At 38.5% G+C, this 27,278-nt stretch overlaps 1 protein-coding gene across 4 annotated transcripts in view; it reads left to right on the top strand.

The window, feature by feature from the left end:
- The window catches only part of prkx (protein kinase X-linked), a 138,867-nt gene extending 111,863 nt beyond the window's left edge, over positions 1–27,004 (top strand). For 2 of the 4 annotated variants that reach the window (XM_043692400.1, XM_043692403.1), the window contains 3 exons: positions 4,034–4,111; positions 9,024–9,166; positions 10,689–14,897. In XM_043692400.1, coding sequence (XP_043548335.1) covers positions 4,034–4,111; positions 9,024–9,149 — 204 coding nt within the window. In that variant the 3' untranslated portion in view covers positions 9,150–9,166; positions 10,689–14,897. Of the gene's footprint in view, positions 1–4,033; positions 4,112–4,319; positions 5,085–9,023; positions 9,167–10,688; positions 14,898–23,555; positions 23,619–26,054 lie in introns of those variants that run through there. The other 2 variants (XR_006311977.1, XM_043692402.1) reach the window with 2 other exon arrangements.
- Positions 27,005–27,278: the final 274 nt, after the last annotated feature.

Raw genomic sequence — 27,278 nt, 5'->3', positions numbered from 1 at the left:
TTAAAACAATTTGCATCTTGTGATGTTTTGGCTCAGGTAGTTGTCCTTGTCAGAGGATATAGCATTCATTTCCCTTGAGGGCAAATGCTAGGCTGCCTTTTAAGTGTAGGACAGAGAATGCTTGTTCATAAACTGTATCCCAAACTATTAACTTCTGAATGAAATGTATCTTTACATGTAAATGAATCAAAGCTTCGGGCATCCTGAGCGAATTACCACTCATTCATTACAATAATGTTTCTGTACACTTGTTTTGCATATACTGTCTTTGGAGTACAAGCTATGTCCACTGGTTTAACTGCTGTGGACAGAACGAAATGGTTCATTCTATTCACTGTGCCCCTTTCCTTCACTGCTGTGCTCGGCCATCAGAGTACATCACCCACCTGATCATTTTTCTCGTGAAGATGTTTTGCTATATAGTGCCATAAGGGCATGCCTGTTGTCAATAATGGCTGATTAGGAAACTCTCTCATTGTCACTGTCTGATGTGGGCATGTGGAAGGATTAGCAGACTGATTATCAAACCTCTTGGTTGCTCTATGAACATCCTTGTATGGCCAGTCATTCCTGCAGTAGGACTTGAATGTATAGTTTCTAACCCAGTGGCAGAAGTGCTGCTAGCTGAACCACAGACCCCTTTTAAACTCTAATAGTCCTACAGTCAAGAATTTATATAACTTCTCAAACCTTATAGTGAGAATATGTCCAACATATTCAGTTGATGCTATTCCAATTCTTCCATTCGGACATTGATTCTGAGACAAAAGTAGAAATTACTGGAAAAGCTCAGTAAGTCTGGGAGGATCTGAGAGAAATCAGAGTTAATGCTTTGGGTTGAGTGACCCTTAATTCTTCTGGTTTTTACTTTGCATATTAGTGGTGTTTATCTTAGAGTTATAGTGCTATACAGCAGGGAAACATACCCTTCGGTCCAACTCATCCATGAGGCCCGGACATCCCGATCAGTTGAGTCCCATTTAACAGCATTTCATCCATATCCTTCTAAACATTTTTTATTCATATACCCATCCAGGAAACAAGAAATACAAATTACAATTGTCATCTATAAGAAATAAGACTTCAGCTTGTAAAAATAGTTATTGATGGCCAGAAAAGTTATTCAGTAATAATTATCCAGCAAGAAAGCTGGATAATTATTTATTTGCATGTCAGTTTAAATCTATGCAATCTCGTTCTTTTTTATTCTTCTACATAGAACAGATTCTCCCTGTTTGCTCTAACCAGCCTACTCATGCACCAAATCTAACTATTTCATCTTTAGTGCAGATGTAATTGTTAAGTATTCCAAAATTGATGCTCTTACAGCAATTTCAGTATCACATCTATTGCTAGTGACTACGATGACTTGTTCACTGGAGGAGTAGAGTTTCAGATGGAATATTCTAATTGGATTCTAAGGTTTACCTATGCATGTGTGAATAGCAGCAGCTGATGTCAAATTTGTCTTGTAATGACAAGAAGTTCTGCTGGCTGCACTACACTGGCCCATCATACCTGCTCTGGTTCTGTTACCGAGCACCAGTCTCCTGCCTTTTTCCCATATCCTTGCACACCATTTCTAATCAGATAATCATCCCCTGGCCTCCGATGCCTCAATTGGACCTGTCTCCACCATATTTCCAGGCAGTGCATTCCATGCTCTAAGTATTTGCTATCTGAAAATGTTTTTTTCTCACATTATCCTTGTTTTATTTGCATGTCAGTTTAAATCTATGCAATCTCGTTCTTTTTTTATTCTTCTACAAAGAACAGATTCTCCCTGTTTGCTCTAACCAGCCTACTCATGATTTTAAAAAACCTTTATCAAATCACCTGTCAGCTTTCCTCTCTCCAAGGAGAGCAGGCTCAACTTCTTCAATCTATCCTCATAACTGAAGTTTCTCATTCCCGAGACCATTCTTGTAAAATGTTTCTGCACACTCCAATGTATTCACACCTTTCTTGTAATGTGGTGGCCACAACAATACACCATACTCTAGCTAAATTCTAACAAGCATCTTGTACAAGTTCAACATCACCTCCCTGTTCTTGTACTCTAAGTCCCTATTAATAAAGCCAAGAACACTGTTTGCTTTATGCGCTGCTCTCTCCACCTGTCCTGCCAGCTTCAATGATATGTGCACATTCACACCCAGGTGCCTATGTACTTGAAATTTATTTAGAAATGAGTACAAACTTTTTCTGGTATCCTGAGGAAAGGTAAGAAGGTTTGTGCTTAGTTTAGTTTGTGACATGACTGACATGCAAACAAGGAATAAGAGTAGGCCACTTGGCCCTTTGATCCTACTCTATTGTTCGAAAAGGTCATGGCTGATCTGATTTTAACCTCAACTCTATGTTCTAGCATATTTCTGATAATCTTTAATTCCCTTTGTAATCAAGAATATGTTTACTTCCACCTTAAAAATATTTAATTATTCTGCGTCCACTGACTTTTCAGGATGGGAATTCCATAGACTTCCAACTCTCGGAGATAAAAGCTTCCTCATCTCTGTTTTAAATGGGTGCTCCATTTTTTTTAAAAATTTGATCCCTAGTTCTAGATTTTCTCACATTAGGAAGGATCTTGTATGTTTCAATTAAGTAACCTTTGACTCCTCCGAACTCCAGAGGATACAGACCTAGCCTGTCTAGCCTTTTTTCATAAGACAATCTGCTCATTCCAGTTAGTAGACTTGTAAGCCTTCTCTGAACTGCTTGCAACATATTAACATTCTTCCATAAGTACAGTGAAAAGAACTGTGCACAGAACTCTGGATGCGGTCTCACCAATGCCCTGTATAACTGAAACATAACCTCCCTACTCTTGCATTCAGTTCCCCTCACAATAACTGGTGACATTCTGTTAGCTTTCCTGCTTACTTACTGCATCTTCTGAATAACCTTCTCTGATTCATATTCATATGCTATAACATCCAGATCTCTCTGCATCCCAGAGCTCTACAACCTTGCACCATTTCGAGAATATGCATTCTTTTATTCTTTCTGTCAAAATTTATAACTTCCCAGTTTCCCATCGTGTACTTGGTTTGCTAGATTTTTGTCCACTCAGTTAACCTCTCTACAGTTCCTTTTTATAAACACTCTACTCTCTACAATTCTCTTTCCTACCTATCTTTGCCATCAGCAAATTTAGCTATCATACTTTTGATCCTTTCATCCAAATCATTGATATAAATTGTACAAGTCAGGGCACAACACCGAGTAGAACCACTCATTGAAAGTAGAACCTTCAACAATGCAGCATTCCTTCAGTACTGTCCAGTAACTGTTGTTTGTCACCTGGTACTGGAATGGGTCTTGAACCTGAAACTTTTTGAATCTAGCATAAGAGCTACCATTGAGCCATGCTGACATTTGGAAATTCTGTGTTATATTAAAATGCCAGCTAGTATTATTAGTTTTTTGTGTTGAAGACAATTTCTAGTTACTTGGCACTTTGAGCACTAAAACAAAGGACTCTACCTGCTTTTGTGACGCTTACAATGCAACTTCAAATGCCCACAAGATGGGTTTGGATGAACGCATCCTATCATCCCATTTGATCAATTGTTTCTACCGTAAGTCTGCTGTCTCCTCGTGACACGTTATAGCTTTTTATTAAATAATCATGATATCTTTCCCTCATCTGCTTTCCCAAGCCATCCATTCCAGCTGTTTGTTTGCTTTTTGCACAAAAAAAGTGACTCTTGTTATAAATTTGACATTTGAAACCTTTTTCTTCTAGTATCGTAGAATGTTTGCAAATATTTTAGACTTTTCTTAATCACATCAGATGTGTTATTCGGCTGTACATTCTGAGGTTGAAGTCCTTAACAAGATGTTTCCTGTAGTTCAACAATGCAAAACTAAATTTATGACATACAGAATTTATCCACTGTGCAGTGAGTACACAGTAATGGGCTAGTAATGACGATAGCATTACAGTAAGTTCTCTCGTTTTTAATCCTGGTGTAGATGTAATCCTTATTGGGTAAGAATTATAAAACTTCTTTCCATTATTTTTCAGAATGGAGCAGATGACATTAAGCGACACAGATGGTTTAAATACGTGGACTGGGAATCAGTGCCTCTAAGAAAACTAAAGGTGAGTTAGGAACAGTGGTTACTTCCAAAATATACAACTTTGTTAATTTTGGATTTAACACACTAGTCAAGTAAAGTGACACTCCACTAAATAGTTTACTATTGTGTACCAATTATGGAAGGGTGTCTCAAGTATTTAGCATGCTTTTGCAGTGTTTTATTTAGGAACAGAATGTGAAAAATTCATTCTTGTTGTGTATGTACTTTAGAATATCCTGTTTAACAGGGAGGCAAGCTTTCCACTTATTCCAGTATGATCTTTTCTCCAACGAACACATGTTCAGCTATGTAAGTCTGCTAATAAACTTTCATCTTTGATGTACTGGAAAGCATTCAGTAATGTAAACTGATAATTTACACAATCTATCCCCAGTTTCTTAAATGTATCTCTAACGTTTGCAAGGTTAAGTTTTTTACACATTAAAATTCAGTTGTGAAGAATGAGAATTTGCTAGACCTTTGCAATATTCCCTGTTGAATTGAATTTTTAATGACTAGTGAATACAGTAAAATAGAAATTTATTGTCACAGGTATTTCTTACATGAAAAATACAGTGAAAAGTTTTATAAATTGCCCCACTATGATGCTTATTTGTCCCACCATGGCACCTACTATACACTTTTCCATCTTTCAACAAAGTTTTAGTTTTCCAACCCCAGCCTGCCCCACTTCCTCCACAACCAGCTTTGCTCAATTCCATCCCCAGGTCCAATCCCTCCACCTCCAGCCAATAGCCGATATAATAACATTCCAAAACTTCCGTTATAATCAATAACCAAACAGTGTTCTCTCCTTAGGCCATCTGCCCTCCAAACTACAGAAGCCACTCTGCATTCAAGCTTCAATACCACTCAATATCTCCCACCACATTGCGCATCCCCCCCCTCACACACACACACACACACACACACACACGGCGCCCTATCCCCAGAGAGCATTGTAAGCTCCACCCCCAAGCCGAGCACCAGCAAATCCCAGAAATGACCCACATTGTGACGGTTACGCTGGATGCCATGGTTTTCCAACCAGAGCTACCTGAATCTTTGTCTTCTGACATGAAGTGCCAGAAGAGACACATTCACCTGGTTATGGTTAGAAGGTCATGGCATCCTGTGTAACTGTCGCAGTGTGATTTGAAGATCAATAATCACACAAGTGCTGTCTTTTTTCCACTGTTGCTAATATCTGCTGTATAATTAAGTCACCTTTAAAGTGTGCACATTTGTTGTTGAACTATTACCTTTCATTGATCTAAAGTAACTACTTACACTTAACTAGAGCCTTTTAAAGGTAGGAAATGTCCTAAGGTGCTTCAATGAAGAAGGGAAATTGATACTAGAAAATAATTGGAGAAATGGTTAAAAAAAAAAAAGTAGCACTGTATGTGTGAAGAATTTAAGTTGAAGGGATTTTCTTTATGTATTACTGAGCTACTAACCCACAGAAAATCAATCCTTCCATGGCAGTTGAGAATATAACGCCAGCAGAATTACCCGAAACTGTATAGCTGTTGGATTATTTCAGAAAATGAACTGGTGTGCTCATGTACTTTAGGATTAGGCAATCTGTTGCCTTTCCTTGATTTGATCAATGCCAGTCCCATTCAAATTGCAAACTCCATTTGAAGTGGCCAAGGAAGGCTCTGAGCTGTTAGAGGTGAACAAAGCATGGTGTTCATTCCAGTTAAGTCTGCGTCTTGTGTATGAATAATAAACAACATTACTGACCTCTAGAACAAAAACAGTCTCTTCATAATAATTAACATGCCTAGGCAGTAATCAGCAAGATTCTAAGGTCAGTTTTGCTATTTGGAATGCATTTTAGATGGTGATCATCTTAGATATCAGTTGCAGTGAGTTTTCTGAAAACTATGCACTGGAATTTTCAGTTAAATTTCTTTGTTTCTCGGGGCTTTAAATTACATTGGCAGACATTCTGTTATATGGTATTCCTGATTTTTTCACTATAAACATGAGGTTATGAAAGTAAATAAGCTATTAAATGGGCATTACAATCCTGAAAAATTATAAGCCATCTGTCTACTGTATATTTTTAAATGCTAATTGAATTAACCTGCCAGGTTGACTCTTTATTGCCATACAGTAGTATTTGTATAAAGCAGTTGATCTGTAAAACCAGCATCCATCGGGCCAACTTTTAAAATGAAACAATTATCTTCCATTTGAATCCCTTCTACCTTTATGCAGTTTGATGGTTTAATTTTCCTTTAGAGAAATGTGCTTTCCTGCAGCCAAATAAGGTAATCTATGGATTATGTGCAGCCATTGCCCACCCAGACACATTGCTACATGTGCATGTAATTCCTTTTTTTTTAGTTCAGATTGGCTTTCTAATAGTGAAAATTTGGACTGCTGCCCATTGATGTGCATACTTCAAAACTTAGCTTTCAATAATGATCAGCTTTGCATGTTTCTAAGTCTGATGTTAGAGACTAAAGGATTGCTTGGCATCTTTGTAGTAATTTGTTTTCTACGCTCATTTCCTATCATTTGTTTGTTAAATAAACAGGACATTTAAATATAAATGCACACTCTTCCTAAATCATAAGCATGCTGTCTTGAATTTATGTCCCATAATATTTAAGCTCATAATTGTTTTTACCCATTTACCTTTCTTTGCATCTTGATACAGTTTTGAATGATTGTGATTCTTTTTGTAACAATAATGTTGGTAGTAAGGTTATCTCCAATATAAGTAACTAGTTGAAAGTGACGGATGAGGTGTAAATGTGTTGAAGATCCTAATTGTAGCAGAGAAAATGAAGATTGCTTCTGTCATGCTCTGTTGCTAATATCCTGATATATCAAAGATTTTAAACAGAGGCTGTGTAGAAGATGAGAATTTTTTTATAGACAAGGATTTGAGGAGAAAATTGTCATTGAGTCATAGACTACCTTATTCATTTGCAAGTAGTTTAATTTAGAGAGAAAGGGTAAAGACCAGACTACAAAGGCTCAGATGCATCAAAAACATCTGCAGTAAAACATACTGAGGGAAAAGCAATCTAAAAGCTTCTAACTTTCAGCCTTTCTCTCAAGGAAGTTGAATGTAAGGAACTGATGTTTCAATTGTTAAGCACCATGGTCCAGGCGCAATTTGGCGTGTTGTATTCAGTAAAGTAAAATAAAGGACCGTGAATGCTGATGATCTGTAACACAAGAACAGAAATTGCTCAGCAGGCTTAGCAGCATCCGCAAAAAACGGATATCCTCGCAATTTCATCAACAGATGCCTAAGGGAGAGACAACAGAACGAGGACATGCCGCAACCGTTGTCAGTTTCAGCTGTCCGCTGTGGTGGTTGGTATATTGGGTCCAGGTCGATGTGTTTGTTGATGGAGTTTGTGATGAGTGCCATGCTTCTAGGAATTCCCTGGCTGTTCTCTGTCTGGCTTGCCAGGGAATTCCTAGAAGCTTGGCACTCATCCACAAACTCCATCAACAAACACATAGACCTGGACCCAATATACCGGCCACTACAGCGGACAGCTGAAACTGACAACCGGAAGCGGCAGGGACAGGCCACTATAAATGCCGGAGGAAACACCACAGAAGCGCTTCACAGGAGGCTCCCAAGCACTGAGGATGTCACCTAGACAGGGGACGAAACGTTTGCAACAAAAACTTCCAGCTCGGCGAACAGAACCACAGCAACAGCAGCATCTTTGAAGAGAGAAACAGAATTAACATTTTCACTGGTCTCAATGTTTAGGTTGGATTCCAGCCTTGAGTGATTCTCTCTGTGGAGTTTGCATGTTCTCCCTATGTCTGTTTGAGTTTCCACCAGGTATTCTGGTTTCCTCAGTTCAAAGATTGGGTGGATTGGCCATGCTAAATTGTCCCATATTGTCTGCATCTAGGAGTATAAAGGCTAAGTGGATTAGCTATGGTAAATATGGGGTTACAAGAGTAAGATGATGGGCTGGGTCTTGGTGGGATGCTGTTTGGAGGGTCAGTTCCGACTTGATCGGCTAGTTGGCCTATTTCCCCACTGTATGGATTCTATGATTCCAAATGCTGCCAGGCCTGCTGAGTTGTTCCAGCACTTTACTTTTGTGTGCTGTATTCAGTTTTGGGCATCAGCTCTTTAGAAAGATTTATTCATCTTGAATGGAATGAAGCACAGATTCACCTAAATGATGCCAGCAGTTCATGAGTTAAATTGAGGATAGTGCAGGCTTGGTTGTATTTCCTTGAGTTTAGAAGATTAATAGATGTTTTATTGTACATTATATGTAAGCACGTGATAAGATGTATGTGAGGGACTTTAATGGATTCTGAAACAATTGGGCAGAATTTTAAAATTTAGAACTAGCTCTTTCAGAAATTAATTAGAAATGCTCTGTTTAAAGAAAGGGACATGTGGAATTTTTTTTGTCATTGGTTGCAGTTGCTGGGACAACTGAATTTTTCCATACCGAGAGGATAGTTTAATTAGGTAAACATATTAGGAATACAAATTAAGAAATATATTCATTTCATGATCCAACTGAATTGTGAAACAGTTTCTCATGCTCCTATTAGTCTAGAAAGAATGTGGGAAAAGTTCTGACTTTTACTGTTGTGATCCTTTCATTAATGGGTTACACCCAATGTAATGAGGATATGTTTTTCATAGGAATGGGTGTATTGAATTGAATTTACAGGAATATAGAATACATCGTCATGTCTTTGAGGAACATAAAATGATTCATGTGTACGAGTTATAATTGTGTTTATTAAGTGAATATTGCAAAAATAAACCCACCAGCAAACCTATTAGTTGAAGAAGGATATCCTTACGTTTCTTTGACCGTACAGAATATAAAAATTCTGTTACTTACAGATCATCAGGCAATACTTTTATAGATCTATCCAAAAGTTATTACCTGAAAATAAACTTTCTATTTCAGCCACCAATAGTACCGAAGCTATCTCATGATGGGGACACTTCAAATTTTGAATCTTATCCTGAAAATGAGTGGAAAAAGATCCCACCTGTTCCTCCCAAGGATCTGGAAATTTTCAAGACTTTTTGATTATGCTACTAGACCAGGTAAACTCTATATACCTTGTATACATACAGTCTTTTGTTTTAATGCAGCATTATATGGTTATCTTTAAGGTCAGTATCTTGTATTTCATGTTTATATGAAAAAGGTATTTGAGATTTTTTTTTAAGGTGATAGATCTTTTTGTTGTTTAACTCGTTTGTGTCTGTTTTTGAGGTCCTAATGATTATGTTTAAACATCTTGGGTGTTCTAGATCAGAAATAAAGATTACTTCCGAAAGAAGCACAGCCATTCATTCTGGAGATATTAAAGATGTTTTTCCTATTCGGATTAACTTCAGGAATTTCCTGTTACTCTTTCAATTGCAAAGTCTGTGCTTTTTAGTTTGAAAGGATAATTGACCTTTGAGTCTGTGCAGAAGCATAATATGTTGGTTGGGATCAGGAATTTAAATTGAGGCAGATTGGGTTGTTTTCTCTGGAATTATCTAAATTTTTAAAGATTATGAACAAATTAGCTACACTGAATCTTGTGAATTACTGACTATAATGAATGGCTGTAAAAATTTAGATGGACCAAATACAAAGTACTGGAAATGTGAAATAAAAGTCGTAAAATATGGCAGTACTCAGCCAGTCCAGCAGCATCTATGGAAATCTGAGCACATGTTTCCAGGAAACTAGAAACATCTTTGTCAGACTGATAAAGTGTCAAAAGAGACCATTCAGGCCATTATTCAGGTACCATCCTTTTTAAAAACTGTCCCATTATTTCACTCCTCTGCTTTTTCCTCACGGTCACACCAATTTTCCTTTTCAGTGTGGCTGAAGTTAAAACATAAAATCAATGAACAGGCACAACAATAATTTTATCAAGGAAGAACAAATTGAGAGATCTGAAAAGGTTGTGGTTTATCAGAAAGGGCAATATTCTTTTACTTTTACCTCTAACGGTAACATCTTCATTTGTTCAGGGAGGATCAACATTTACATATCTCATAATTCAGTGCGAAAAAGCTGTTTCCAAATTGGCCAGCAGAATACAGTGTATGACGGAAATATGTCCTTCACTATGTTGGAACCGTCTGGTTCAGTTAGTGTTTTTTTGTTTAAGTTTAGTGATTAGTTCCATCTCCATGCATTACTGAAGAGTCATTTGCCAGAAACTCTGGCTACGTTTTCCACTCGTGTGCTACCAGAATGCCGTGTGTTACCAGTCTTCTGTAGTTTTTTTTTCATTGCAACATTTGTCCAACTTTCAAAGTGGAACTTGGTTTTGCTGGATTCTCATCTCGATCCTGGATGATCCAAGAACCATTCTGTTCCACTGTTTAATTAATCCTTTGATTAGAGATCTGTAACCCTATTTAATGTTTCAGTATAGTTTCATACAGTTGGTAGCATCAAGTAAATCATGTAACATTGAACAGTGCGATTCTGATGGGCTTGAAGTCCATCTCATTGATCAGAAACCTGAAAAGTTTTAATTTTTTCAAAAAGAAAGACCATCTCTGTTGCAAAATATTCTCCATTTCCTCAATATATATACTTTCTTTCTACCCACAGAGCACTGATGAGAAGTGTGACTAAACGGAACATGCTCACAAGAAGGATCATACATCAAATTGCACATTTTATTCTTTCTTTTTGTTTTTGCCACGTGGCCTGCCTGTGCCTATGATGACCTCGTCCTAGTAAGCACATTGAAAGTTTCCATTCAGAAACATGGTTTGACTTAAGTACCTATCAGTACGCTGTTACTTAAAGGTGTACGTTAAAGATTGGAGGTCTAAACTGGAATTTTCTTTACATGAAAATGTGGTATAGATTATGTAAAATAGAAAAACAGATTTTTTTTTTAATAATAACAATATTATCGCATGTCCTTTACAGCACCTGTTTTTAATAATTGAATTCCTACTTATTCTAAAATGTGGTATTATCCAGATTTCTTTATTATTATAAAATTGCCTTGATTGACAAGCACAAGTATTTCCTTACAATGATTTATTTTTTAAGAAAAGAATTATTTGTGTTTATAGAGATGTAAAACTAGGATCGTATCACTTTGTAAATACAGATAACTGAAGTGGATGCACTATGCAAGCATAAAAATCATTTCTAAGTTTTAGGGTTTTTGTTTTGTGTAGAATCAGATTAAGGTTTTTATGAAAAATGTATGTGTATAATCTTCTGTTTAATGGGATCATCCTAAATACCAGCATTTTGCTATTCTTTTTCTTTTTTGACACTGTAAGTATTTGATGCCGTAGTGCAATGAGCTTAGGAGTCATCACTGGCTCCTGTTGGCTGTACATTGCAGATTCATTTATTTTTCTGACCTGGCTTACAATTTGATTACTGTATTGTTCATTGACAGAGTCAGAATGCTAATTGACCCCTTTACCATGTTGTTAGCTTCAATGTCATTAATTAGGAGGAGTGGAGAAATAGCAAACATTTCAGCATTTTAATTTTAAAACTTCTTACCTTTTTCTTTCTTTTCTGGAAGTTGAACCAGAAAGCGTTTCTTGCATCAATTTCACTTCTTTTATTCCCAAAATATGGAATATTGAGAGGATGTAGATGGGTAAGAAAGAATTATAACAAGTGGAATAAACCTGTCTATGTCTTGAGTAAAAATGTTGGAAAGGGTAATTTGATAAGTATTGTGCACCAATGTACCAGGTTGTAACAGCAAAGGAAATTATTTTTGTCTTGATCATGACACAAGGTTTCCGTTGTGTTTATCTTGACAAGTGCTTGAATGCACTTTTATCATGTGTCTAATTGATTGGAACAGCCCCTAGCAAAACGGTAATTTCTAGCTACTGTTGCATTTGACCATTCTTGTTTGAAATAGGTTTACTTCCTTTTTACAGAATGGCTACAACATTGGTCATCAACCAATGTTCTAAATAATATTTCCTGTATTACTTCTTAATCAAGACTGTAGATAAATGACCTCCAATTCCTCCACTTCTTGATTGGCAACTTTGTGCTTTTATGTGTTGCTTTAACAGAGTTATGTTCAATATCTTACCTTTTCGCTTACCAACAGACCCAAATCATTATATGGGGAATCGTGGCATTATCACTCTGTGGCAAGTCCCATTGTGCACATGCCGCATACTGCCTTATGTTTTTCTGTACAGATAGTATCTGATTCTCACAGAATATTAGTACGTAAACATCTCTACAAAATCACAGGCCATAAAGATCTGTTTTTGTTTTAAATCTGGCTTATGCACTGAACTTTGCAGTTTACATTTCTTAATGATTTTGTCCAACTGTATTTTACTTGTTTGAGTTTGATGAATAAAATGCTAGACAGATAATGAATGGCTAGCTATACAAAATTATATTTGTGAAATCAGAGGCTGCAATTTGAAATAAGGTATGTCTGTTGTAAAGGCATTTTGTGATATATGTGTATATATGGTGTACTTAATTTGTCAACCCCAATCATCCTTGTTTCTGTGAATGTTTATAATAATGAGAAACTGGTCAAGGTTATAAATCCATTTCCTTTTTCCCACTAACTATTTTATCCAAGAACAATTTAACATGTATGAATATTGTATTCATAGTAGCCTTGATATTAATGTACATAGACAAATTTCTAACTTGTTTTATGTACTAAAAAATACTTTATTTTCATCTCCTGTTAAATGTGTGTTCCTGAATAATGTTTCTAAAAAAATGTTGGTTCTATTTTTAGCAGCATTACACTGTTAGTTTGAAGGCAGTGTAAGTTTACAAAGTTCTACCTTTGATCATGACAGTTAATTATCACTTTGCACAACCTCACGTCCGTGCAGTTCACATCTTGAGGGCAAGCAAAAGAAACATGAACCAATTACATTGGTAAAAAGACCATGGTGGTAGCCATTGTAATGTTTTTAAAAAATACGGCACCTTCCTATCAACTGACTTCTTGAGGACTTGTAAGATGCAGAATAGACTGCCACCCTGTACAGCTTATACTGTATTTGTTATGTAACTGAATTGTAAATATTGAAATACAGATGTTACTTGTTGATGGAAAACATTTTTTAGCCAAATGTGCTTGTTCTGATTTTATTTTACAGGAACTAATGACAATCTAATGTTGAAAAGTAATTGATATCAGGGTATTGGCGTTGTTTAATTATTTTCGGTGCTTCATTTGTTTGCTATCACAGCTTCTACTAATTCAGTCACTTTAAACCTAATGGAGAATTGAAAATATTTGGTTTTCTTTTTTAGAAGACTGTTGGTCCTTGTAAGCCTCGACCAGTGTATTCTACTGTTTGATTGTAAAAATAGACTTCAGGCTGCTGGTCTCTCTGACCAGATTCATTTAATCCAACCAGTTGCGAACCTGTTGGAGTCCATTTGAAGTGGATCATATTTGCAGCTTTTATTTGAAATAGTATCGTTACGTCTCCCACCCAAATTCCCAGTGGCTTCCTGGTACCTGACGAAAACAGTCTGGCTGAGAATAGCACACGGTCTTGGTCAAGACTGAGATCCTCACTTGTTATAAAGAAGCACCTCGTTGAGGTTCATCTTTTAAATTTATATTACAATTTGTAACAATCCTAACCAAATTGGACAGTGTTCTGCTGTACGTGCTTCAGAACATTAAATGCAGGCCATTTTGATCTTTAAGGCTCCACCTCAAATTCCAAGACTCCAATTTATAATTTGCATGACTCGCAGTGTTTTTCCATGTCCCTTACGGTCAAAGGTTTCGTCTTTGCTGCCCAATGTCAAATCATATGACCTAGGAATTATAACATGAAAGTGCCTATGTGTACCGGAAGCTGTGATCTGACAAGTGGATTCAGAAACACTAATGAGGGGAAACCAGTTGTAGTTCAACAAGCTTCTTTGAGTTCATGTTAAATATTGAAAGTAATAAAGAACATCATCGCGTACCTAGTTGTGGACTGAATTCAGTTCATACTTTCAAATCCTAGAAACTCCTCTACTCCTAACATTAGGAAGTGCGATCCCTTCCTCTTCAACTGTTACTCTGACATTTGCTGAATAAATTATGTTATAGTAGACTCAAAGCCAAAAGTGTGGCCTCTGATCCACCCTCAGTTCAATGACTGAGAGGATCAGCTAGTTGAGCTGCCAGTCAAACCTGCTTCAATCTTTCCCAGGTATAAGCTCCCTGGAGAAGTTATTCTCTTGCTGGGGCCAAGAGAAAGGGCCATTGTGGCATATTACATGAGAATTACTGAAAGCATTAGCAAGCTTCATTGTCTTAAACTGATGTGGAATGCAAGAAATGCTATTCTGCCAGATGTTTCTTCTTTAATCCACATTCTCGGAGCTTGGTGCTATGTGGATTTAGCCTCTCGAGAGTTGAGGTTACCTTAATAGTATAGTTTAATTTATAGATCCGAAATTTGCCCTAGGCTTGGGAGTCACGGCTGTTACCATGAAAACTTGAAACAACACATGGTAGATCAGTGTTTTTTTTAATCTCCTGAACTGTCACTTTAAAATACAATTTGTAAATCAAGTAATGTAAAGAGACCTGCTGAAACACGATGCAGAACATTCTTCAGCATTAATTGAAAGAGGTGCGATTATTATCATTTTCATACAAAATCTGTTTAATTACTGCAATTATTTGAACAAGTTTGATATTGTAAATCAATTTTGCAGCATTGTAAAGTAACTGATTTATTCTTTAAATTGCTATAGCTTAGTCAAACAACTGGGTTTGCTGCCTTGGATTGTTATTTTTGCAATGCCTAATAAACCAGCATTCTCTAATTGTGTCAGGGTACTTTTTTTCCTTAGGAAGTTGCTAAGAAACCTGACTTGAAATAGTGTTGTGATCATACTTGTATACACATGTTGAGCCTTAACATTATTCAATATTTTGATTCTTAAGAGAAGTTCTGTTAATTCCTAGGATAGGATTAAGTGACTCGTTATTTGAATCAAGCATTTTCCGTCTTGTGAATGTTGGTGACGTTGAGAACCTTGTGGCAACGCTGCAAGAAGAAAAAGAAAAAGAAGTCAGCCTTAATGTCTGAATAGTAGAAGCATGTTAGTCTGATCTGGTCATGGAATAGTATCACTCGTAATGAGTGTCCTAAGCCAGAATCACCCAGCGTATCACCTGAGCAATGGAGAAAGAAGAGCTAATGTGCAATGAGAGTAATATGAATGGCCATTTTCCGTTGTCAGTCCCCTCCCCCATACCAAAGTAATTTGCAATAAAAACAGATTACTGGGGATATTCAGCAGCATCTGTCGAAAGAAATTAAAGTTGATGTTTTGAATCCTATGACCCTTTTGGCAGAACTGAAAGCAACTATGAAATGGTATTCATGCTGGTGATTGGGTATGGGGGTACGTACTGGGGAGTTGGGGGGTTTGGGGTAGAGAATGCAAGGAATTTGTCAAGTAAATGGAGACAGTGCCGAGAAAGGGGAAAAAAAAATACAAGTCAGAGGGATTTCTGCTGATAAACTGGAAGAGAGATTTATGTTGAATAGGTGCTAGCGAGAAGTGTGAATAGTTGAAAATGGCTTGCCTGTGCTGGGAACAACCCATACAGCACAGGACCTGGGGTTGGGTACTGAACACCGAGGAAGGTGTTCATATCTGAAATTGTTAAACTCAATGTTGAGTCTTGAGGTTTGGAACATACCTAGGCGGAAAATAAGGTGGTGTTTCTCCAGCTTGTGCTGAACTTTGCAGGAGCACTGCAACAAGCCAAAGACAGGAATGTTGGCATAGGAACATTGTGGTGTGTTGGAACCTGGAAATTTGGTATCATTTTAATGGACAAAGCAGAAGTGTTTTGCAAAATGGTCACCCGTTTCGCGTTTTGTCTCCCCAGGATAGAGGAGTCCCATTCTGAGCAGCAAAACAGTAGACTAGATTGAATGAGGTGCTGGTAAATTGCTGCTTCACCTGGAAAGTCTGTGTTTTTGAGGAGGGATGAGGTAAATGCTATCTGGTGTGAGGAGTAATTTCAATTGATATGAATGAGCTAATTTGTTTGATTCATTCACAAAAAGTGAGCATCACTGTCTCAGCCAGCATATATTACTCATTCCTGATTGATCTGGAGATGGGGTGGTATTGCTTTCTTGAACCACTGCAGTCCTTGAGGTGTCACGACACTCATATTGCAATTATGGGGTTCAATGATTTTGATCCAGTGAGAGTAATTAAACAGCGAAGTGACTCCAAATTATTTCTGGCATGTGACTTGGGTGGGAATCTTCAAGTTATGCTGTTTCAATTAAGTGGCTGCCCTTGTGGTTCTGGGTGGTAGAGGTCATGCATTTGGAAGGTGCTATTTGAGGAGTTTGCAAGTTATTGCAATGATTCTTGTAGATGGTACTCATTGCTGTCACTGTGCTTCGGTGGTGGAGGGAGTAAATGTTGAAGGTAGTGGATGGCGTGTCCCAGTTGTATATGCTGCTTTGTTTTGGGTGATGTCGAACTACTTGAGTGCTATAATTTCTCTGGACATCATCTAATTTGGTGCTCATCTTGTGTTGGTTTATTATGCAATAGGGAGGAATTTGTTAAATAACAGCTAATGCTTTGATCATTAATGGATCATTTTATATGAGCAGCACAACTTAAAAATGCAGGATTCATGGTTATTTTAATCATGTTGCTAGATTTTCATTAATTTACAAATAATTCTTTCACATTCTGATGTGTGTTACAATCCAAACTTATTAAAGCAAGGAGAAAACATAACACTAGTCTCCAAGATATTTAGGGATCCTATCGTGTTCACTTGTATCACCCCATTCCATCTTATTCTCACCTTTCAGTTATAAAGCAAGCATCACTTTGACTCAAGTATTGCGTTTGGAGAATTGGAAATGCACAAAGAACTGTGCTGACTTTTCGGGTAATTTTGTCATCTGACAGAAATAGTGCACTATGCTTGAAGCACTTAGAGCTTTGCAGACTGGTTTCCAAAGTTGGAACAGCATTCCAGGTGAGTTTTAATGTAATCTTAGTTCAGCAGAGAGCAAAAACATTTTTTCTATCATGCAAAGATATAAAATCCAAAAAAAATCTACATTTGTGGAACACCTCCAGGTAATTCATCAGAGCCTCTAGCACTTAAGACTAATAATGTAACAATGGTAGATATATATCAATGTTTACCTTATCCGACAATTTTTAGTGTTGGACATTTTCTGCACATTTGTTGTATTTTTGACGTTTTATGTATTTAGAGAGATAGATTAGATAGATTCCCATAATTAACAAGGGGACGTCTGCAATTTACTGTTTAGTTTTTAGAATTGAGAATTAACTTCCTATTCATAACAGGTTTGTGGAAAAAAATGTGCTGAAATGGCTTTCAAGCATTACCGATAAGACTATGAAATAGAAATAGTGCAGTTGTCGTTCAGACCCGGTGAATAGTGTCAATGCTGTGCTGCAGGATCTTTTAGGGGGTGATAGTGGAGATGGGACTAGTGTTTCTCACGAAATGAAGACTAGCCTGAGGCCTGTACCAAAGTATCAGAGGATGTTTTGGAGCACACCAAGCCTGCACTGCAATTCAATAGGATCATGTGTGATCCGACATTCCTCACATTCATTTTCCTGCCCTTTTCCCCATTACCCTGGATTCCCCTTCTGATCAAAAATCAATCCACCTCGGCCTTAGATATACCCAAAGATGCTGCCCCCACATCTTTGTCTGCCAAGGAGTTCTAAAGAGACTTAACCCTCTGAGAGAAGAAATTCTTCATCTCAGTCTCAAATTGGTCTCCCTTTATTCTAACTAATGCATTAAATGATTTTAAAAAGTTGACGCCAGTGTTAGTAATTAAAATAAAACTTGTCAAGAATGTACTATGCTTACTTTCAGTCCTACTCTTTAATTTGTTGAGATCTTTGCTGTCAGCAATGTGCGTAGGTCACTTGCAGTAATTCCCTTTTCTCAATTAGAAAAGTTCAGTTAGGTGACTTTTAAAATTCAGCTGACTTGAATGTCCTACTTACATTCCTGGTAACTGGACTTATCTTGCTTCCTGATACCCCTTGTCAGAGCAATTTTATTGTTGATTAGCTGAACAAAATTGCACAGTGGCTTCCATGTAAAGTCCCATCTGCATGTTGTAATAATACCTGCTTTGATTTGTGGTGGTAACCATGCCTTCATTGCCTAGCCTGAAAGTTCAGAATTGTCTTCTTTCACCTCTGAGTCTCTCCCTCTTTTGCTTTTAATCTTCGGATCCAAAATTTCCTTGTGGTTTGGTTTCACATTTTGTTTTATAATGTTGATCTGAAGCATCTTGGGACATATCATTAAAGCTATATAAAAAACTAGGTGCTGTAGTTGTCATCTATACCTAGCGTTTCATTTCATATTGTTCCTACAGCTGTGCACTGCCCTATTTTCAATACTATACATCCCTTCCTGATCAGAGATTTCTGTAGTACAAATTGTTTATTTTGGAATTCCTTCCTTTGCTTCTTTGCACCTTAGTTACGGTGAAATACCCCGGACTTTTCAGCTCTGACCAAATTGTCAGCTATTCCCGATGCCAGAATAGGAAATCCAATAGAAAGATGCTCGTGGTGAGCAGAATTTCTGAACTGACAGCTCTGCGTACACCTCATATAGCCAGCTGAATAAGAAGAGTTAGGCCATTCCAAACTACAAAATCCATGGACAAGTTATAAATACTGTCACTTACAGACATGAAATTGATACAGCAAGGTGAAAAGTGAATTCTGCTAAGGCACGGGAGGTTCCATCACTGAGTTTTTCAACCATTCTGGAGCTCAAGGCAGTTGGGAGGTCATTTTGCAGCTGTACAGGACATTGGTTAGGCCACTGGAATATTACGTGCAATTCTGGTCTCCTGCCTATTGGAAAGATATCGTGAAACTTGAAGGGGTTCAGAAAAGATTTACAAGGATGTTGCCAGGGTTGGACGATTTGGGCTCGAGAGAGAGGTTGAATAGGCTAGGGCTGTTTTCCCTGGAGCGTCAGAGGCTGAGGGGTGACCTTATAGAGGTTTACAAAATTGAGGGGCATGGATAGGATAAATAGACAAGGTCTTTTCCCTGGGGTGGGGAGGAGTCCAGAACTATAGGGCATAGGTTTACGGTGAGAGGGGAAAGATATAAAAGAGACTTAAGGGGCAACTTTTTCAGACAGAGGGTGATACATGTATGGACTGAGCTGCCAGAGGAAGTGGTGGAGACTAGTACAATTGCAACATTTAAAAGGTATCTGGATGGGTATATGAATAGGAAGAGTTTGGAGGGATATGGGCCAGGTGCTGGCAGGAGGGACTAGATTGGATTGTGATTTCTGGTCGGCATGGACAAGTTGGACCGAATGGTCTGTTTCCGTACTGTGCATCTCTCTGACTCTATCTCAAACTCTTTTGAGCAGGCTTTCTTACCACCAAAGAGGAGGTTAAGAATGATTGTTTGTCTTTCCTGACGCCAAGGAATTGCTGCTCGGGGCTTATCCTTGGTGGAGAGGCTAGGCCACAAGGATGTGGTGATGGCTGGCTGGACCAATACAAGGTAGAATATGGCATTGTCTTTCACGTGGTGAGTGTGTGGCAGCTACTGCAGCAATGACATTGCAAAATGAACTTGCCTACATCGTGAACAAGTTCCATACCTAGAGATGATTTTAACTCTGAAACTAAACAGTTTACTTTTTTTTAAGTAGATTACTGTTAAAGTTTGAACATGAAACATGTACATGTCCTGAGTTGCAGGAACCCCTCAAGCTGCTTGTCTTGAGGATATGATGGTGGGGCCCCTTTAACAGCTAGCATTCACAATGATTGTCAGAGAATTCTAACCCAGCCAATGGGTAGGTTGGAGCAAGATTAGTTCATCCAGCCTCTTGTAGTCTTTTAGTTAGTCCTGAATTGAAGCCCTGGTATCATTCTAGCAATCTCTACTGTAACTCCATCAAAGCTTGATCCATCTTTCCTGAGACTTATTGTAAAAAAACTGCAGTATTCTAAATGGAGTCTGATGAAGGCTACATGCAATTGAAACATCTGCCACGTTTGTATTACAACTTCTGTTAAGATAGGCCAAAATTTCATGAGTCTTTCTGATCACTTTCTGCAGTTGCTGTGCTTCCCTTTGAATTTTGTGTGCATGTACCAGTCAGAATAATGTGTTATTTAAAGGGCAGCTTAAAGATGATTATGATCGCTATGCACTCTTCGGTAGAACATTTGGAATGTTTTGTTTGTACTCTTTCAAAAAAAAAACAAATTCTTCTTTATATTTCCAGGTTGCATTGTTGCTAAGATGGCAGGCCAATGTTAGGCATCTGCCAAATCGACTACTGTAAAATGTTAGTCTAAGGGAGCCTTCCCATTGTAATCTTATCTTCTAATGCTCAGCAGTTTTGGTTTTGCATCTGATTATATCAAAGTAATGCTAAATTAAAGTGGGTCGAACTCTCTGCAGCAAGTCTAAGACGTGATGACAAATCAAGCCACACACATGGATGTGGTATCTAAGTGGTTTACCTGAGCTACTATCGTTGGATAATGGATGTAACCAATAATATCTTCTTCCTTCCTCAAACAAACACTTTTGCCATCTTTGAAACTTCAGTGAGTTTACAATAAAATCTCTTACTTTCCTCCGTTGAACCTCCACTCTGTAGTTGTTTTTCTCAAGCTGCCTTGATAACGGAATGATTTGGTTGAGCATTTCAAATGGTCTGGAATCATGCATACGCCACACTGGAAAGGGATGCCAAATTTCCTTCTCTAAAGGACATTAGTCAACCAGATGCATGTTGCATTCAGTAGTTATGTATCACCATTACTCATTGCTAGTTTTTTTTTCCCTTCTGGGTAAATTACTGAACAAACTGAATTTAAATTCCTAGGCTGTCGTGATAATGGTAGAATCCTGACTGTGGAAACAGGCCATTTGGCCCAACAAGTCCACGGTGATCCTCTGAAGAGTATCCCACCCTGACCCATTTCCCTGCCCTATTACTTGACATTTTCCATGACTAATGCATCTGATCTACACATCTCTGAACACTATGGGCAATTTAGCATGGCCAATACACCTGATCTGCACATCTGTGGGAGGAAACTAGAGCACCCGGAGTAAACCCATGCAGACACTGGGAGAATGTGCAAACTCTGCACAGACAGTTGCTCAAGGCTGGATTCCAACCTGGGTCCCTGGTGAAGTGAGGCAGCAGTGCTAACCACTGAGCCACTGCTGCCTCGAGCCTTATTCAATACTTTGGATTACTACCCCATTCTTTTTCTTAAGAGTTGCTTGTTTATTTTCAAGGGCTGTTTGTCATTTCTCTTCCTTATTTATTAGGTGGTGCTGGGTGATGGTGGCAGTGGAAAAACTTTTCATTGTATTTTGATGCTTTTCTCATTGTAAAATATGTGACAATAAAACCATTCCTATTCAGTCATACAGCAACATCACCTGTATTTCTCTTAACAAATGGGGTATATGGATGCTATTACAATCATCGCACTGACATTATAAGGCCAATCAATGACAAGAGTTAGGAAATGTCTTCCTAAATGGTGTTCCATAGCTTTTATTAAAATAAATCTTTAGTGTTGCAGAAGGAAGTAATTCTCCTGTTTTCGGGGTGCTAGTATCCGGTACATCCTAAGGCAGGCATCTTATATCTGAAGTTTGAGCTTCACTAAGTAATTTTATCAGTCATGGCTGCATCAGTATATGTTTTCCCATTGCTACATTGGCTATTCTCAATGTCCATCTAAACTGTAAATTTAGAATCTATTTGTACTGAATTATAGGAATTTTGATGTGAAGGGCTTGCAACTTCAAATCCTATGTACCCGATTCAAGCAAGGAAAGAGAGAAAACAGGCTAGTAGATCAGTTAGCCTGGAATCTGAAGTCAGAAAAATGCTGAAATCCATGCCTGAAGACTTGATAATAGCACTTAAACTATAATGTGACTGGCCATTGTCAGCACAGGTGTATGAAAAGGAAACTGCTTCTAAGAAATGGTTGCTGAGATTGTAACAAGTAGGATGGATAGATGAGACAGTTGGAATTTCAAAAAGTTCATGATAAAGTGTTGCACAAAAGGTTATTACTCAATTAAAGCTGAGTTTGAAATATAAACAGATTTAGAATTGGTTAATGGGCATTTGGTCCCGCCCATCACCACCATTCAACCAAAGCACATTCTAAACTGGGAATTCCGGGGAGAAAAGGGAACTAGGAACTAACTCGTGCAACTCCACCTTCAGTTTGAGACGATATCACTTTCTTTCATTGTTGACGAGTCTAAATCCTGGATCTATTTAACAGCACAAAAGCACAATACTGTGGGTGCTGGAAATCTGAAACAAAAACTGCAATGCTTGGAAAGGCTGAGGGGAACAGGTAGAGAGAGAGAGAGTTGATGAAACTATTTTCTAAGAGCCCAATGGGTGTACTAATGCTACATGAGCTCATAGCTTACTGCTCCCTTCTCAAGAACAATTAGTGGTGGGCAAGGAATGCTGGTCTACCCAATGACACATTATTTCGCAGGATGTGTGTATTAGTTAAAATAGCATTGTGTCTTGAGATCACATCTAGATCTCTTCTGCGCAGTTTCTGTCTTATCAAAGGAAAAGTACATATTTTCCTCGTGTCTGCATTCGATTTCTCTGGGTGTACTGGTTCCCACCCACAGTGCAAAGATGTGCAGGTTAGGTAGATTGGCCATGGAAAATGTCCCATACTGTCCAGGGATGTGCAGGATTACAGGACTAGAATAAAGGTGGAGAGTCTGGGTGGGATGCCCTTCAGAGGATGGGTCAAATGGCCTGCTTCCATGCTGTAGGGATTCTATGATATGCTTTTCATGGAGAGCTAGAGTTGTCTTCTATTAAAAAAAAAGAAAATTAAGAGGTGATCTAGTTAAAACACCTAGTTATTAAGAGGCTAGATAGGGTAAAGGCTGGAGGAATATTTCTCCTTTCCAGGGTCATGGTCTCAAAATAATTGGAAGTATTTTTCTTCATTCCACAGCTTGTGAGCAGTTGAGATTATCCAGCATAGAGAGCTCTGAATACCTGGTCATTAAGTATATTCAAGCCCAATGTTGATTTGAATGAATGAATTGAATTTATTGTCACGTGTACTGAGGCACAGTGGAAAGCTTTGTCTTGCGAGCAATGCAGGCAGATCACAGAGTTAAGTAGCATAGATAGTAAGTAATAAGTAAACGGGGCAAAAACAAAAACACAGGTTTTGAGAAGATTTGTAACTCTGGTTGAGGTTTTGGATGTAGATTTGCTCGCTGACCTGGAAAATTCATTTCCAGACTTTTAGTCACCCTACTAGGTAACATCTTTAGTGAGCCTCAGGTGAAGCAGTGCTGATAATGCCATGCTTCTAGGAATTCTTATGCGTGTTTTTGTTTGGGTTATCCTAGGATGGATGTCCTTCGACTCGGGCAACACATCCATTCGTGACTGGATATGGTAGGACTGCAGAGGTTAGTTCTGATCTGTTGGTTCTGGGCTCATCTTACTCTGTCTACCAACCCTGCTTATTCTGTTATCCTGTGTTGTAGCGTCACTAGGTGACACCTTACCTTTAGGTACACCTAACACTGCTCCTGCACTCTCCATTGAACCAGAATTGATTTTCTGGCTTGATGCTAATGATAGAATGGGGAAGACCACACTTTGTGTTTCAGTATAATTTTCCTGCTGTTGATGGCCCACAGCACTTCATGGGTGTTCAGTCTTGAACTGCTTGATCTGTTTGAACTTTATACCATTTAGCATTGTGCTGATGCATCACAGCATAATAGAGGGTACCCTCAGTATGAAGACAGGACTTTATCTCCACATAGACTGTATGGTAGTCACTTGTATCATTACTGTCATGGACAAATGCATTTGTGACATGCAGGTTGGCAAGGATAAGGTGAAGTACGATATTTCCCTCTTGTTGCTTCCATCTCAACTATGTTCTTTAAGGCTTGACCAACTCGGTCAGCATTGGTGCTGCCAAGCCACTCTTGTTAGTGAGCATTGATGTTCCCCACCCACATTTAGCATCCTTGCCACCCTCCGTGCTTCCTCCAAGTAGTGCTCAACATGGAAAGATACTGACTTGTCCACAAAGGGAGTGGGTGGGGATGACACTGGGGTAATCAGCTGAAAGTTTCCATACCTGATGCCTTGAGATTTCATAGGGTCCTGAGTCCATGTTGAGGATTCCTTGGGCAATTCCCTCCTGAATGTAAACCACTGTGCAGCCATCTCTGCTGGGGCTGTTCTTCTAGTTGGACCAGGCATCCTGAGCAGTGATGGTGCTATCTGGAACATTGTCTGTAAGGAGAGGTGTCTGAGACCATGACAGAGCTCTGCTGTTGCTTGGCAAATCTGTTGGGTAGCTTTCCCAATTTTTTACCAGCTTCCAGATGTTAGTAAGGAAGACTTTGCTGAGCCCATCATTGCTGTTTCTACCGAGACCAATGCCAGATAGTCTGTCCAGTAACAATCTTTTTTAATGTCTTTAGCAGTTAGGTTCAACTGAATAGCTTGCCAGGCCATTTCAGAGGGTAGTTAAAAATCAGCCACTTGGCTGTGGCTGTGAAGTTACATACAGGCTGAAATAACTGCACAGAGGCCAGTATCCCGTCACCAAGTTACCCTATATTTATGTGTGCACAGTACACTGGCTATGACCAGCCAGCTCAGAATCAGTCCCTAAAGTCAGGAGACTTTCTGAATCTTTTTTTTGAGAAGTGGAGAGTCTTTCACACTCACTGATCCATCTCCCTCAGAGGCACCTCTCCGTCAACAGAATGTTTAACACCCAGTTTTTCTTTTTGACACTCATTTTTCTTTTTACTTTTTTTTCTGTTCACCACACTACGGCCTGACATCAGTAGTACTTATTTTTCCCCAGCACCCATGTCGTGTGTGTGTAGGTGTCGGACACAGTGAAAAGCAACAAGTGTACAAGTCTTTATTTATATTTTACCACCAAGAAGAAAGGAAACACCTGAGTGGCCAGTGACAAGCGGTGTCCTTCTCAGACCGTGAAGGGGAGGGCAGGGATTAAATCAATATAGAGTTGGAGAATCCCTTTTTTTTGTTTTTATTCATATTTATTATTTTTTTTACTCATGTTTATTTTTTTTTCTTTTAACCCCCACACTACCACCTAACCGCGGTAGTGCTTATATTTTCCCCCAGCACCCATGTTGTGTGTGTGCAGGTGTGAGACACAGTGAAAGACACAAGGTGCACGAGTCTTTATTCAAATTTCCACCAACAGGAAGAAAGGAAACACCCGGGTGGCCAGTGACAAGCAGTGCACTTCACATCAAAGGGCAATGCTGCGTGATCAGACAGTGAAGGGGAGGGCAGGGATTAAATCAAAATAGAGTTGGAGAATCCCCTATCTATATCAGTCAGCCAGGGCTCCCTGACTCACCCAGATTAACGGCCCCAGTCAAGGATCTCAGTCAATAACATCCACCTAGTTTCAATCACGAGGTAAAAATCCACCTAGTTTCAATCACTACACAGGCCAAACAGGTAAGGGCAGCAGAACCCTTCCTTGAAGGACATTAGTGAACAGGTGGGTTTTTACAGCAATGACAATTGTTTAATTCAAATTTTATTTCTTTTACTCTCTCATTTCGGTATGGTTAACTTCAGTTTGCAAGTCTGAATTTCGACAGCATGCAGCTGCTAGTAGTTCTGAATTCTGATTTTCTTTTTGAAGTCATGTTTTGACTTCTAATGTCAAAACTTGGATTTTAAACAGTTGAGTGTAACGGTAAACTAAATATCTGTTGCGCACAACTGGAGTGAAATTTGGTGATTACTGTGTCCCTATTCTCCGTTGCCATCTTGTAAAACTCAAGCTTACAAGTTTTTTGCTAAGTATGTTTTTCTTTATCTGACAGCTCAGGATAACAAGCACTTCACAAAAATCCCTGTGCTCCAAACCGACCTTGACTTCACAGCTTTAATAGACCTGCAGTAAAATTACTGGAATATCAAATTGGCAGCAAAAGCCTAGTTTGTTAAAATGTCACTGTATTTTTCCATTTAACTGTCATGGCATTATGTAACGTTTTCGATAAACATTCATTAGCCAAAAACAAAATCCAGTTTAAGTGTTTAAATTTTCTTTGACCAACTTTAAATCGTGGTCATTCTTCCCCCTGTTAGTATAATCAACTTTATCTATTGCTTCGAGCTATATAGAGGGTATCCGTAACTTTGGTTGTACGTTATGAATTTGGAAGCAGGAGGGTAAAAAGGAAAAATATTAGATTGCTGTAAAAGAAAATGCATTTATATAGTACCTTTTCATGAGGTAGATTAGCTCTGCAGCTTACACAGGGGGTGATGAGACTTTGCAAAGAGGAAGAAGAAAAAAGGGGGATACGAGGAAACAATTGGGGGAAAACCAAGAGATTGAAAAGATTATACATGAGGAAAGGATGGATTTTTGAAGAGCCTTGCAAAACGAAGCAGAGGTTTAAAGTGGGAGTTTTAAAGAGCTGTGTGTTGTAATGGATTGGTATCATTATAAACGCACCTGTCTTTTCAACAATATATTTCACCCCACCCTTCAGATTTTGGAATTACTCATCCTACGTCTTTCTGGAGCCCATGTGAGGTGTTCTGAGAATTTGTTTTTTACTCCAGATACTTTTTAAAAATATATTTGTTGATGTGGTTGGGATTCCACTGTCTGAGCCAGCATTTACTGGCTTTCCCTAGTTCCCACTGACAGGATGATGGGATAGATGGAAATTGCATTTTTACTTTGTGTTTTGAAATGTTCAGATTGTATCATGTAAATAGATTGGTTTATTTTGCTGAATAAACTTGTCATGAATCCAAATCTGCAGCATTGCATGATTTTGTGTTGCTTTGGGAGGAATTCACATGGAAGTGGGGCTCAGAAATGAGTTGAACTTCAGCCTGTGATTTCTCTCTTACAGCTGTTTTTCCACTTTCTCTCTCCTATTTTGCTGTCCCACACTTTTATCCCTTTCCTTCGTAATCTCTCCCCTCTTTCTCACTCCATCTCTATGACATTTAGCCCCTCACTGCCTCTTATTCCTCTCCCACTCTGTCAGTCTTATTCTGTCCCCATTAACAATGAACTGTACAGC

The sequence above is a fragment of the Chiloscyllium plagiosum genome, chromosome 6 (genome assembly GCF_004010195.1).
Source record: "Chiloscyllium plagiosum isolate BGI_BamShark_2017 chromosome 6, ASM401019v2, whole genome shotgun sequence".
NCBI lineage: Eukaryota > Metazoa > Chordata > Chondrichthyes > Orectolobiformes > Hemiscylliidae > Chiloscyllium > Chiloscyllium plagiosum.
This window is presented reverse-complemented; position numbering and strand designations above follow the sequence as displayed.